This window comes from Nicotiana attenuata, chromosome 7, assembly GCF_001879085.1.
Source record: "Nicotiana attenuata strain UT chromosome 7, NIATTr2, whole genome shotgun sequence".
NCBI classification, from domain to species: Eukaryota; Viridiplantae; Streptophyta; class Magnoliopsida; order Solanales; family Solanaceae; genus Nicotiana; species Nicotiana attenuata.
Genome location: NC_031995.1, coordinates 16,934,455 through 16,949,366, shown reverse-complemented (window position 1 = coordinate 16,949,366; position 14,912 = coordinate 16,934,455). Strand labels below are relative to the sequence as shown.

Genomic DNA, 14,912 nt, shown 5'->3' with positions numbered 1-14,912 from the left:
TTTTTTTTTTTTTTTTTTTTTTTTTTTGGGCAGCATCTAAACCCCCAAAGAGCATTCTACAAGTTTTCGAAGCCTAAAAATTTCCCCAAAAATATCATTCAAGTTCCAGATTTGAAACTAAAATTTTAGATCAGATACCCTTCAGATTTTAACTTCCTCAAACAGAAAAACACAAAAAACAGTAGAAAATTCTATAAAAGTCCTGTTCTACTGGAATTTCTCTTAGAGTTTGAAGTTAGATTTTTAGCTAGATGAGATTTCCAGTCGACTGAAGAGTATAAATGGCCTGAATATCATCAGATTTGGGTTCGGTCTGAGTTCAGGGAGTTTCTTTTCTGGTTGGTTTTGAGCACAACTTGGTTCATTTGTGTTTGGATTTCATGTGTTTTTGGTGTTGGATCTGGTGCTGTCTGTTCCTGGGTTTGCTGTGTTGATTTAGGAGCCGAAGTTGGTTTCATTGTTTTGAGTCCGGGCTGTTGTTCATCACTGCCTCACTGACCTCCATTTCTCCTTCATTTTGCATTTTAATCCCAGGTACACATTTGAACTCAAAGTTGATGTAGCTTCGAGATTGAACATGAAAATGGAAGTATTCAAGCATTTGCTTGCTGGAAGATGCATCTGTAGTTAATTAGTTACGATGGTGTATATATAACTGTATAATGTAGTCTAATTAGATCTATATTCAATGAAACTCGGACTGCGTGATTTGTACCTAATTGAACTGTTTGGACTGTTAATTTGTAGTTATCAGTTGTAGTTAGACTTGTTTCGCATTTTTCTGTTTAAAGTTTGAAAGTCAGAAATAGTTTAAACTTGTTTCCATAACCACTTTGTAATGCAATAGTTAATATAAGCAGGTTAATTTTCAATGTCAAAACCTGTGTTTCCCTGAGTACACTGTTTTAAAGCAAGCGTTGGCAATTCTGGGTCAGTAGTGAGGTAATTAGTTGAATAAGAATACATTGTTGGTTGTTTGATAATTAGATATGATCAAAGTATGAATTTAGGCTCGTAACTTGTAATCAATACTCTGTTAACTTGAATAAGAATACATTGCTTACTTTATTGTCAGTCATTGAATGCACTCGTAAGAGTTCGGAATAATTTCGGTGGGCAAAGGTTTGAGCAAATCAGTGGCTTGCCAGCTCCAGGGATTCGATTTTTGATCATCCCAACGCAGCCTGATATGCTTGTCCGATCTGGGCTAATATCAGGCCCAACGCCTGTGTCTGTTGGGAATTTTGTCCGTTTGTGTCTATTGACTAATTAGGACCTTTTCTTGTGTTATTAGAGATAAATAAATGAAAAGTCGTAGTTTACTTCAGGACTAGCCTTTAAATAATAAACGAGACGAGCCTCGCCAAATACAATGCAAAATTGCGGGGCTCTCGATAAATGGTTACATTAAAGAACTTAGAATTCGGGACGGGCCGTCTAGCGAATTTCACGGCCCTCCCCAAAGATAATCACGCGCTAGTCACTTTAGGTGCACTATTAATAATTTACCTTCTTAAACTCGGGTGCACATTTATGTGATCCAAAATTCAAATCTCAACGAAGTTGAAATGTATCAAAAATCACGGGTGCACTGGTGCAACGTGGTTCGAGACACATTTTCACGACGTTGCAATTCCCTAAAAATAATAATAATAAAAGCGTTTCAAAGTTAAAAGGCACATAGATTAAAACATGTACTAAAATCAAACAAATAACCCAAATATGACAGTTGAGCGACCGTGCTAGAACCACGGAACCCGGGAATGCCTAACACCTTCTCCCGGGTTAACAGAATTCCTTACTCGGATTTCTGGTTCGCTGACTGTTAACAGAGTCATAATTTCCTCGGTTCGGGATTCAACCGGTGACTTGGGACACCATTAATCTCCCAAGTGGCGACTCTGAATTTTAATAATAAATCCCGTTCCGATTGTCCTTTAAGTGGAAAAACTCCTATACACCCTTTGCGGGGTGTAGTAAAGAAAAAGGAGGTGTGACAGGGAGGAGGCGGATGCCATCGCCCACCTCTTAGGAGCACTTCGACCTGGCAATAAAAATAATTTAGCTGACGAAGTTCGTGAAAGCGGCTAGTTAAAGTCGAAGAAATACCTGAAGGGCTCGCAGGACCGTAACGTTCAATGAATTCAGCCCACGTACGGGTCTCTTCCGCGAGAGGCAGCAGACCGGACACCCACTGCTTAATATCGGTTATGAACCGGGGGACGTGAGCTATTGCTGCAAAATAACAGAAAAGTCATAAGGATGGTATAATCGATACCGCTAAAGTCACGTACGATAAATGACTCGACGGATAGGAATACTTACGTCTCAAATTCCACCTCTCAGGGAATCCGACGGGGTTAGACACCAGGTGCTCCGTCTTGATAAAGAAGTATCTACGCCAATAGCCCCGGTTAGCCCGATCGTCGGTTTGCACGACCAACCCCTTCGAGCCACGATTCTTTAGATACAGCATGGTTCCCCTCAGGTAGCTGGCGATGAATAGCTGCAATAGGTGGTGGACGGAGACCTCCAGCCCGGCCAGCTCCGCGTATGTAAACATTACCCTACATACCTTTAGGGTATACGGAGTGAGTTGGGTGGGACACATGTTGTAGAAACGGCAGAGTTCTTCCGCCAACGGAAGAAGGAGGAGGCCATAGCCGATCAAAAAGGGATATTCGTAAAACGTACAGTACCCCGGTCTATGGGTGTTCGCGTAGTCCTCTCTTGCTAAAATCATCTCCACGTGAGTGGGTATACCATACGACACACGAAGAGTATCTAAATCAGTTTGTTTTAACTCTGATTTCTCCCAAAGTTGTTCGGGAGAATCCCGTTGAAAGTCTCTCCTAATAAGGAGTTGCTTCGGGAGCACGTTATCTATGGTAAGAGGGGTGAGATCCTCCCCTTTCTCTCCCTTACTGCCGCCGGATGGAGACGGTATGTCAGATGATTTATTATTACGAGCCCCCGGAGCGTTATCCCGTTCAGGTTTTGTCATGGTTTCCGATTAAGGAGTGATGTACTACACCACAAGTGTACTTTCAGGGAAGCGGTGATTTTTCGTAAAAAGGAAGCGTTTTCTTGAAATAGTTGGAAAACGTTTGCAGATGATCTAAAGTTAGGCTAAGTTGAACCCTTTCCCTATTTATAGGGTTGGGTAGCGTCGAAATCGAAGAGGCAAGACCCCAAACAGGCGCGAGAAACCAAGCATCAGAACACCTTTTGTACTTCCTCGGGAACACGCGTAATGATGACGCCTGCATATGGTGACGTCATCTTAGGGAGGGAATTGCGCGCCAATATGTCAACAAATTCAAATGATCACCCCTCCACGTCGTTGTCTCCAAACATGGTCAAAATTTTCCTAATACAAGGATCATGGTTCCATCCATCGGCTACGCACTTCGTTACGTCACCAACGAACGGAGGGACTATCTGTATGGGGTGAAATTCTGCCCACTACGCTAGCAACAACCCACGACTACATAATAACCGATGTAGAGGGGACGACCTAAGAATGTCAGAGCGAAAGCATGCCCTTAGGTCTCGTCGTCTACTCGAAAGCACGTGACCTATCCCTGTATTATTTTATTATTTTTGAGGGGGTTCTCTTGTTATATAAAGGAGAATCCCAGTGTTGTAAAAGGCATGAGATCTTTCAATAATAAGCTATCTTTCTTTCTATTTCTCTCTCTCTCTCTCTCTAAACAAGTTTTCTCTTACTCTCTCGAATATCCAAGTTGTTGAAACAATACAAGCATAATACAAACTTCTAGGTCTCATTATATTCGATCACGATTTACCTGTGAATTATTTTGATTGTTTTTCGCTTATAAATTAATTAGTATCTTTTGAGCAAAACAGTGGAATGAGTGGATGAGAAGGAAGAGAGTAGCCATTAATGAAGGTGGATTGTGGAGAAGATTAGAAAAAGATAGAGTTTTGTTTTGTTTTTTGAGAATTTATTGTAATGGAGAAGTAAAATAAAAGAAAATTGGATGAAAGTGGAGAGAGAAAGATTTGTGGCGGCAATTCTCTGAAATTGATCGTACTTTGGTGGTAGCCTGATTCTTGTGATGGCGGCAATGGCAGAGATTTGGCGGAATAGTGGCAGGGAAGCGGTGGTAGGGTGGTTTTGATGGTGGTTTCTAAAAAAAATAATTTTTCAATTAAAAAAGAAAAGAGAAAATGAATTTTTGAACTTCTCACGCGCCTAAGGAGCAGTGAAACACACTTTTCTGCCATTTCAGCATTTTGTGTTTAATAGACATATATTGAGTACAGGTTGAGTAGCTAATCGGTACACCGCTTAATTAAGGTAGCTGAGTGAAAGTCTGTACCAATTTTAGGTAGCCCTATATGTATCTGTCAATTATTTTTATATAAAAAAAAGGAGGAACGATAGTTATGTAGTAAAAAGTAAGCTCGAGGTTTTGTTTTGGGAAAGGTATTTGAGTATCTAAAAAAATATTAAGGATAAAATCTTACAAAATTTGGTCTAGCCAAAAATGCTTATAAATTGAAATGTCATAAGTTGGAGGGGTGACCAACTTATGGCTTTTAGTTGATTTTAGTTTATAAACACTTTTGATATTTACCAATTGCGTAAATAAGCTAAATAGTTCATACAAGCCTATTTTACCAGCTTAAATATTTAGCCAAATGATTAGGGATGGCAATGGGGCGGGGCGGGGCAGGGCGGGTTTGTACAAAACCTACAAAAATTTCAACCCGCCCCCCCCCCCCGCATAGCTATTTTTTCAGTTTTTAACCCGCCCGCCCGGCCCGCTTGGACCCGCCCCGCCCCGCCCCACTTAATTTTTTTCTTTTTTCATTAATTTTTTTCTAAAACAAACTAGTTTGATATTTTATTATTATATAAAATAGAGAATTTAATAGAATCACATAAAAGTGTACCAAAAGAAAACGTATGAAAATTTTCTTTATCATCTAAAATCCTAGTATAATATTTCCTTTAAATCTAATTTAAATTCTATTAATCTACTGATATCACTTAAATCTACGTAGAAGAATCATAAATAATACTCCGTATTATAAACTACGCCAATAAAACTTTCTGAATAACACGATTAGAACTTTTTGAATACAAGAGTAAAAGTCAAGCTGGTTAGCAGGGTTTTTGAATATAATAGTACTGTTGTTTCTTTATCATCTAAAAGAAAGTATATAGCGATAACCTAGGATAAATAGTATAGTACTGATTAAATTATACTTATAATATAAGAATTGCGAAAATTAATGCTTTCCCTGAATTGGAGATCAAGCTGGTTAGCAGGGTTGCTGGTATCAAGCAAAGCTACAGTAACAAAGACGCTTTATTTCAAAAAAGATAAATTTAAAGTTGCCCCGCATAGAACCCGCAACCCGCCCCGCCCCGCTTTAAAAAATTTAAAAATTATTTTAACCCGCACCCGCCCCGCCCCATTGCCATCCCTACAAATGAACTCTTAAAACGTTAATGATCTTTCTAAACAAATTTTTTTTTCAGATGCAAAATTATCCCCGTATCAATGTCTTACATTCCAACTGAAAAGGTATATCTGGAACTTCCACTTGTGTATTAAGATTAGGAATCAATTGCATTCTATGCCATTCGAATATGCACTGATCAGTCTCCGAACCGAAAATCGATATGAAAAATTGATGTTCTCGATACAGAATCTCATACATTTTCCAACTATTTTGTTAGGCATTTTACAAATATCATACTAGCTAATTTCGCATGGTTGTTGCTTGTAGGACTTTAGATTGTAAAGATAAAACACATACCCAAAAATTGGAAGAAAAAAATATTGAATAACATTCTCAAATCAAGATGTTGAAGAAGATACCTAAGCCAATGGAATTGGTTAATATGGGACGGACCAAGTACTTGTTTAAATACTGATACATTTGATATTCATTTGTTGTAACGTACACTTCAATTTACAAATATCTCAAGATTGGATATCATTCTAAATATGTTTAAAACTAAGATAATGAATATTCATCGAAGAGGCAAAAGGAAACAATCAACTGTGGCTGAAATATATGGCGGAACACAAAATTAGACAAGGGAACGAACTAAACATTATCTGGCCAGAATTCCCTAAAAAATGCTCGCTCAAATTCTTTCTCTTGCAAGTGCTTCTCAAACTCTAGTACTTTCTTCATCTTTTTAGAGATTCCCTTTGTCTTCTGTACATCAGAAGCCTGAACAAACAGTACCATAGTAAGCAGTGTAATATGCAAAAGAAAAAGTTGCCAACTACAAAAAAAAAAAAAAGAGAGAGAGAGAGAGAGAGAGAGAGAGAGGGAAAAGAGCCTAAACTACCCTTATCGTTTGCAAAATGGTTTAAAGATACCCTCCCTCCTTCGATCTATTCGTCCAAAAAAGTAATAATCCACAGGGTAACAAACAACGGGGGTAGTTTAGGCCCTTTTTCGGGAAAAAAAATAAAGCAAATTTAGTGCAAAGCCGATAAGCGAAAACATCAAACCTCAAGCAGAGACGTATAAACACATTAACAAACTCACTATGCAGTTTGGCAACGAATCCTACTGACACAAATAAAAAATATGTATATCCATACTTCATCCTTCAAATGATCTGATGGCCAATAAAAACATACAATTGCTTGGAAATTGACTAATGCAATTTTTCTGCTTTCAACTTTTTATTTTTACCTGTATTGCATCATATAGGTGGACAAAGTAACTAATTCGCACATCATCAAACTAAACTGGGTAGGTTCAGATCTTTCCCCTCTTCAGAGGAGTGGAAATAATGGAACAAAGAAGATGTATTTTGGTATCTTTGAAAATATCAGTTTTTATATGACATCTATTCTATTCCATTCCTTCAGCTTTCTAGTTACCTTTAGCAACCTCAATCTTCTAAATTTAGGTGTTTATTTATCCTTCAGATTTTCCCTCCAAGACTCCACCTTCTCCAATAGGTCCAGTAATTCATAGACAAATCAGCACTCATTTTCCTTCAATCCTGTGAAACCAACCACTTGATCCAAACCCCCAATGTCCTTATGCACAAGGCATACTCTGCTTTACTGAAAGTACTTTTCTCATTTTCTTCTTAATTTCCATGTTATATAGAGAGCCACAATCCAATGAACATCGTCGATGGAGATTGCAGAGTGTCTCAGGCAGTTTCAATGGAAAGAAACATTTTCGGGGACCACACTTAAATTTTTGGCACTTTTTTTTGGCTTCTCACTCTCCCAAAGAGAAAGAATTACATTCTCTCTGGCACATTGGAGCTTGGGGGAATTAATTCCACTCTGAAATATTAGAGGGGGTAATAAGATCCTCACAAAGATGAGCTGTGTAACTAAAAATCCGTCCTTAGTTTAGGAGGGGTTTATGCCTTTTCCCTATTTCTTACTTTCTCACATGGACCGGGACAAAGTATGCAATGATATTAGTGGAGGAAAAAAAGCAAATCAACTTCTATATTAACTGTAAAACTGGATTCTAAAAAAAAAATATTCTAGCCGTGTCGAAAAGCCTCCAACAGTATGGGTCACAGAATCTATTATCTCACCGGTGCAAAGATAAGTTCTATGGAATTGTATTAATGCATTATAGCATCTCATGTTACATAGTCCAGAATATTCATTGCTTAAAGCTTATGTTAAGAGAACTTCTTAATTGGTGCTACATAACCACACCTCAAAGGGTCAAATTTCAAGAAATCTAGGTGGATCTTCCATACTATTTTCTATGGCCATCAACTTTCTCCAAACCCAGACATTAGATCAGCTCTATTTCAGCCAAAGGACCGTTAGTTATTCCCTTGCCCTATTGTAGGTTAATAAACCTTTTTCCTACATCACTTCCCCTCCCGTCAAAAGCACATGTCCTTTAGCAAAGTTCAAAATTGTTGCACTTACAAACACCAAGCACTTTTTCTCACATGTGGCAACTGTATCTATCCCTCTCACTGAAGAGAATGAAAGGATCATATGTATAGGTTATTTATGTATGGAATTCGTAAATGCATGTTAAATTTCTACTTAAGCCTGCCAACCCAAACTACAGAGCAAAATGCTTTAAATAGCATCAATTTTGAAACAAATGCTATAATACGGATTCAGAGCAATGGAAACTTACTTTTTCTTTCTCCCCATCTTTTACATTCTTCCCGCCCAAGGAAAGCCCGGAACTTTTATGGTGCTCTGCTGCCTTCTTTGACTTCTCTGCTCCCAAGCCTCTCTTATTTTTCTTGATATAAGTTGGCACAGGTTCCAATCTGCCCTGTTAAGGCCACAAGCAGATCAGAAACAATTCACATTGCAACACAATGCAACTAGGGAATCCAAAAGTAAAGACAAATTACCTACATCACATTTTGATAGAAGAATCAAATGACCATAATGTTGGCTTGCAGCTTGGCTAGCCATTCTTTTTAAAGGCGGTTAGTGGACAAATCTCTCTTGAAGGGTGAGCAGGGTGAGTGTAATAATCGGGCCAGTCGTTTTGAGCTCTAGCATAACATTCGGTAGATTGACTGATTGAGGTCTTGAATAGCTTCATATGATGCAATATGACTTGAGTGTATGGTTGGTTTTGACTTTCGAGAGGTTCGTGATTGATTTGGAAGAGTGATTCTCAATTTGGAAGGTTTAAGTTGGAAGAGTTGATCAAGGTTTGATTTTTGAGTAAACGACATCGGAATCAGGATTTCATGGTTCCAATAGGTTTGTATGGTTATTTTGGATTTAGGCATATATTAGGATTTGGATTCGGAGGTTCCTAGAAGTTTTTGGCTCTATTTGCCGAAAGTTAATAATTTGAAGGTTTGGAAAGTTCATAGGTTTGACCGGAAGTTGACTTTGGTGTTATCGGGGCCCGTTTGGTGTTCCGAGACTTTGGCTAGGTTCATTTAGTGGACTGGAACTAGTGTGCAAAGTTTTGTTGTGATCCGGAATGTCTAAGTGTGATGCGAACGCGTTTGGCGAAGCTGGAATGTATGAAACTTAAGAGAATGATTTGATCTTCGATTCTTCATTCTGATGCTATTTGTGGTGCTTCGAGCCTTTTGATAAGTTTGGACAATGTATTTGTACTTGTTGTTATAATTAGACGAGGTCCCGAGAGGCTCGGGTGTGTTTTTGGGTCATGGTTGAGAGAGTAGTTAAGTTAAGGATTTGGAGTTTGACAACGGTCAACATCGGGTCAAAACGATCTCCTTTCGGTGTTTTGAGTGCGCGAGCAGGGTTGTAGCGTGTTTTACGATTGAAATGCATATTTGTGTCCGGGAGGTTCCGAATAAGTTTCGGGTGCTAAAACTAAGATTTTGCAATTGCTAAATTTTCTGGTGCGACAATCCCGAAAATACCGGTTATGTCCCTGAGTTCGTCTATAAATTTCAGTCTTTCTTTAAAACTTCAAAACATCAAATCTCTCTCATCTTAAGGCCAAATTGAGTGATTCAAAAGGCTATCTTGGGTCATTTCACCCAAAGATTGTGTTGGGCTTGCCAAAGATGAGTTTCAGAATCATCTAACATCTGATTCGGGCGGGGACAACTGCTGCATTTTTTTATTTATTTCGGGATTTTGTCACTTTCTCACAATGTTTTGGAGCTCGAGAAGAGGCGGTTTTGAGGAGATTTTCATCACTACATTGTGGGTAAGTTGACTCTGGTTAGCTTCCTTACTAGCTTTATTAGATTTTCAAAACTAATTTAGGTTAGCTTTGTAATTTGACTCTACTTAGCTTCCTCACTAGCTTAAGGGTATTTTGGTCAACAACAACCACCCAGTAGAATCCCACTTAAGGGAATTTTGGTCATCTAGCCTAAATAGCACTCTAGTATAAATAGTCAATTCCTCTCATTTTGAAAGGAGCTTATGATGGATTGATAAACAAAGACAAACCTTCAAAGGCTTAGGGCATTTTTATTATATCTTTATTTACCATGTTCTCTTAGATTATCTATGTTATGTTAGTCATGTATGAGTTCATGTTCATACTCTTGGATTATTTTTTGTATTTGAATGTTAATTCGTTGTTATAGTTGATATATCTACTAGGGGATTTGAACTGCATTATTTACTTAGCTTAATCCGTGTTACTTGTTCTTGTTCTTCCTAGATTAGTGTTTATTATAGGAATTCAAGGAGTTTAACTAGTTCATAGTTAAATGGCAAAATACATAAGTTACCACCTCAACTATGGACCAAATCCCTGTTACTCACTTTCTGACAGCTAAAATCATCTCACTTAACCTTTCAAAAGTGTGTCTAAGACACACCACTTTGCCAGATGGCATGCGCGTGTTTAACTAAAAGAGAGAGCGCGTAAAACTTCAAAATTTTTGTTCAGATCTTTAATTAAATGCCATGTGTCATGAATTTTTCTTTTTTCTTATATCTTTTCTTCTGATGAAAAGAAACCAAAAAAGGAAGAAACCAGATCTGTCTTTTTGTGCCTTGCCATCCCCCGCCTAGACCCCTGTGCCTCCCCCATTATTTTTCATTTCTTCCCCAAATCACCTTCCAGCAAATGCAAATCGCTACAGCAAATTAAAGCGAATTTGAAGATGGTTTTGCAATTGAAATTATAATCCAAGCTATAGCAGTGACAACAGTGATAAGATGGGGATAATGGAGGAAGGAAAAAGACTAACTCCATGATTCAGTTGTACTTGTTCTTAATATCTACCACACATCTCAAGAATTCGGATTCTTCGCATTTCCTTGAGCTTTTCTATTTTGAATCTCAAAAAATTTAGAAAAAAAAAGAATGCACTAGAAGCTAGGAGTCGGCCACTATTGTATAAAAATAAAAAAGGCAGTTGACTTGGGCTTTTAATTTTTGGTGGATTTTTCTTGTGGTTGGCGGCAGGTTATACTTTGCCGGAGAAGAGAAAGGGATGAGAGGGAGAAGATGATTAAGGGGTGTAGTTGTAAATTTGAGTGTTCTATTTTTTTTTTTTTAAAATAACAATGACACGTGTCGCGATTGTATTGGTGCGTGACATTACACATGCTTTATAAAATTGGTAAAGAAAAAAGTGGTATGTATTAGATGCACTTTCGAAAGGTTGAGTATGTAAAATAATTTTCGCCGTCAGAAAGTGTGTAACAGGGATTTAGTGCATAGTTCAAGTGGTAACTTATGTATTTTTGTTATCTCTTATCTTTTTGGTTCTGTGTATTTTTGTTATCTCTGATTCCGTATTATTATCATTGATTAAATATTTATGATATTAAATTGAAATTTATTCCGTATTATTATTTATATCATGAAACATTTAAAGGCTTAATAATTGGAATCTTTTGTTGTTGTTGAGTGTTGGCTTGCCTAGCAAGCAATTTAGGCGCCATCACGGCCTTGATAAGCTTTAGGATTGTGGCAGTGAGGAAGCCAGATAGTAGGTGCATGGGAATGGTTAATTGTTGATGCATTTATCACGATCTTCATCAACATAGGCCGACAAATCAGGCACATGAGAAAAAGAGGGAAGAAGTCAGATAAGGATGTTTGCTATTGATGGAGGTCCACAAATGGGTATTACCAAAGAGGGGGAGTGCAGGAGGAGAAGATAAAAGATGTGTGCTATTGATGGAGGTCCACAAATGGGTATTACCGAAGAGGGCGAGTGCAAGAGGAGAAGATAAAGCACTGGACCTAGAAAAAAGTTGAGAAGGTGATACAAAGGCGCTAGATAAAAGTCTCTGCTTTGCAAAGAAACACTAAAATACTCCAAAACAAGAACTAATGTTTGGTGTTGGTTGACCATACCTATGAATTTAGCATGTGGCCATGCAAAAGGATATCACGATAGGTCAATAAATGATCATTGGATAACTTTTATATCCTTTTAATATATGCGTTGCGCCTCCTCTCTAATATACTATTTGTTGGATCGGTAACCCCTCCCCCCCCCCCCTTTTCTTTTTGGGATCAGTACCCCCTCTCAGGTGATTTAACGAAAAGATTAAAAGGCGAGCGACTACTTGGTATGTACACTCCTCTCCATGGTCCGGAGATGAAAGTTCTTTTTTTTCCTTCTCCTTTGTTGTTTTGTTTCTTTGATGAAAGTCCAGAGATGAAAATCTTTAAAGGCACAACTAACTTTTTTTAAACTGACAAAGAATAAATCATTCCCAACATGTGCTTAACCATCAAATCGGATTCAGTCACAGAGCAGGAGTTTCAGTTAACAAACAACCAGATAAAATGGTAAATGCCAGAAAAGACAATCTCAGCACACAATGAAATTGCAAAAGCCTCGCATAGTCTTAAAACTAAAAGAACAGATCCGTTCAATAAATGCAGAAAAGTACAATTAATACATCAAAGTTTAAACAGGAAAAAACAAGGGAACCGAGTAGTAGACGAAATAGAAGGAGATGGTTAACTCAAAAGAATTGAAAGGAAAAAGAAAGCAGTACCTGTTCAGCAATGCCAAGTCCAGTTCCTTCTCTCCAGCCATGCTTTTTCAACAACTGAAGAAACAAAGAACCCTTATAGTTAGTATTTTATAAAATGTAGGGGGAAGTCGAGACAACAGCAAGATGATTAACTGGTTAAGATGGAGGTCGGGTCAAACTCATCACAGTATGAGACTCTATGAGTTATATGTCCAATATAAAATATTCATGCTTGGACCGGTGCCTTAACTGCCCAACTCTACCTAACAATAAGAGTAATATTTTCCTGTTCTTTTTTCTGTATCCTTTATCTCAATCCATGTTATTTGGATACTTTTTGCTGATTTAGTTTACTATTTAATTTGCTCGGGTTGTTTCCCTTATTTTCCATGACCATATTTTTGTTCTTCAAAATAACAGATTATAAAAAATACATGAATATATGGAATCGCTTACTGCATAAAGAAGTACATGAATATATGGAGCAGATTACAAAGAATTACACAAGCATAATTATGTGACTTTAGTGCCATCCTTTTGATGAAAAAGCTAGTGTTCATGTTTTTCCGAAGTCGGGGATATTTTGTAAACTTATCAGCTATAGTCCAGTCAAATCAAACAACAAAAATGTTACTCCTTCCGTTTTAAATTACATGAGGTACTTTCCTTTTTAGTCTATTCCACAATAGATGACACATTTCTAAAGTTGGAAATAATTCTAACTTTAAACTCTTCATTTTACCCAATTTATCCTTAATGAGAAGCTTTTATAATGACACAAATGTCATGGCCCCACAAAGTTTTTACCCCTTAAGCTTTTAAGTCCAGAAGTTTCAAAAGTCTTCTTTTCTTTTCTTTTCTCCGTGCCGAGTCAAACTAACTCGTCTAAATTGAAATGGAAGGAGTATTTAACGATATCAAACGATAAAATATATCCAAATATTGTATCCATAGAACGATACAATACAATACAATATAAAACAATAGGTAACAATGATCCAAACAGAGCGAAAGGAGCAACAAATAACAAAATCGCTAGCTTTTTTTCCTGAGCAGGACAGCTTGCCCACTAAAAGATTTAAAAGAGATTGATCAAATACAAACAACAATTCTCTTACGTATTTTGTTCCTGGGTTCAGACTGGATTATAATGGCTTGAATATGAAGAAAAGCACTGTTTACTAAAAACATTCTTTAATATTTAAAGAAATACTATGATTTGGGGAAAAGCTAAAGGAGAGAGGGCAGACCTTAAAACCAAGGTTGGAGGAATGAATAGGAATTGAGGTTGAAGAAGCACCCGTTGCGGCATAACTGCTAGACATTCCCAAGCCGGCGGATTCATATTCTACTCCTCCACCCGATCTCATATCTTTCAATTCACTTTCCTATGATACTATCTCAGAATCGAGAAAAAAAATTGAGTGACTTCTCTCCGGCAACCACCTCCTTCAACCTCAACAATTTTCTCTGCAAAATTATTTTTCTTTACAATTCTTTACCGACTTCTTTAGTTACTTTTTTTTTATTATTTAGCAGTACTAGAGGAATAAGTTTGCAATTATCAGAAAACACAGACAACCGAAATTGATTAAAATTATGACGTGGCGAAGGATAGACTAAAGTGCACAAAAGGTTACATAGACTGTAATGCAGGGGAAAAATCATTTTGTAATGACGTATTTATTTATTAGGAAAAGGGCTAAGAGCCCGGATTAGCCGCTCGGAAGTAGCTGATAAGCATTAAGTGCTCAAAAGCACTTTTAAGTGCTGAAATTGATTTAATAAATAAGCAGTTACGTGTTTGGATACAAGTGCTGAAATTGATAATAAGCTGTTGCAGTATTTTATAAAAAAAAGTACTGATAAGCTCTTTTTCTGTTAAAATGACTTAAATAACCTTATTGTTTACACTTATAAGGGCGTAATTTTTTCAAAATTTAAGATTCCAGATCGATTTAAATACAAAATATTCTATTTGTCATTTTATTTTAAATACACCGTGCTTAGATAAGATAACTTTTATGATAAACATATAATCATAAATTGTAATAATTAATAAATTGACAAAAGTTTCTCAGTAAAAAATAAACCTAAATAGGAAAAAATATTTGAAGAGAAACAAACACTATCTTCATCACCATAACACTTAGAAAGCAATACACCAAAAATTTGATATGTCCTCATTTATTACATACAATTCAAAGATTAATACACAATCACATAGATACAAATATGCAAAGGAATAGAGAATTTGGTTATCTTAAATAGTCAAGAATTGAAAAATTGAAGAGGCAGAGGGGAGGGGTTTAGGTTGAAACAATACTTGAGGCAATGAGTATCGATGTAAGAGTTTTGTTCTAAAAAAGAATATTTTAAGGATAAAATAGTAAAAATCTTGGTCAAACTTAAAGTGCTTATAAGCTAAAAATTCATAAGCTGGGGGTGATCAGCTTATGGATTTTGGCTTATTTTTAACTTATAAGCACTTGGCTTATAAGCACT

At 37.0% G+C, this 14,912-nt stretch overlaps 1 protein-coding gene across 1 annotated transcript; it reads right to left on the bottom strand.

Moving 5' to 3' along the window:
* LOC109228765 (PIN2/TERF1-interacting telomerase inhibitor 1) lies at positions 5,846–13,940 on the bottom strand. Its single transcript, XM_019393968.1, has 4 exons — positions 13,658–13,940; positions 12,429–12,482; positions 8,137–8,280; positions 5,846–6,219 (listed from the first exon to the last, which is right to left on the bottom strand). Exons 1-4 carry the CDS (start codon positions 13,775–13,777, stop codon positions 6,091–6,093), a joined length of 447 nt encoding a protein of 148 aa, XP_019249513.1. The 5' UTR covers positions 13,778–13,940; the 3' UTR covers positions 5,846–6,090.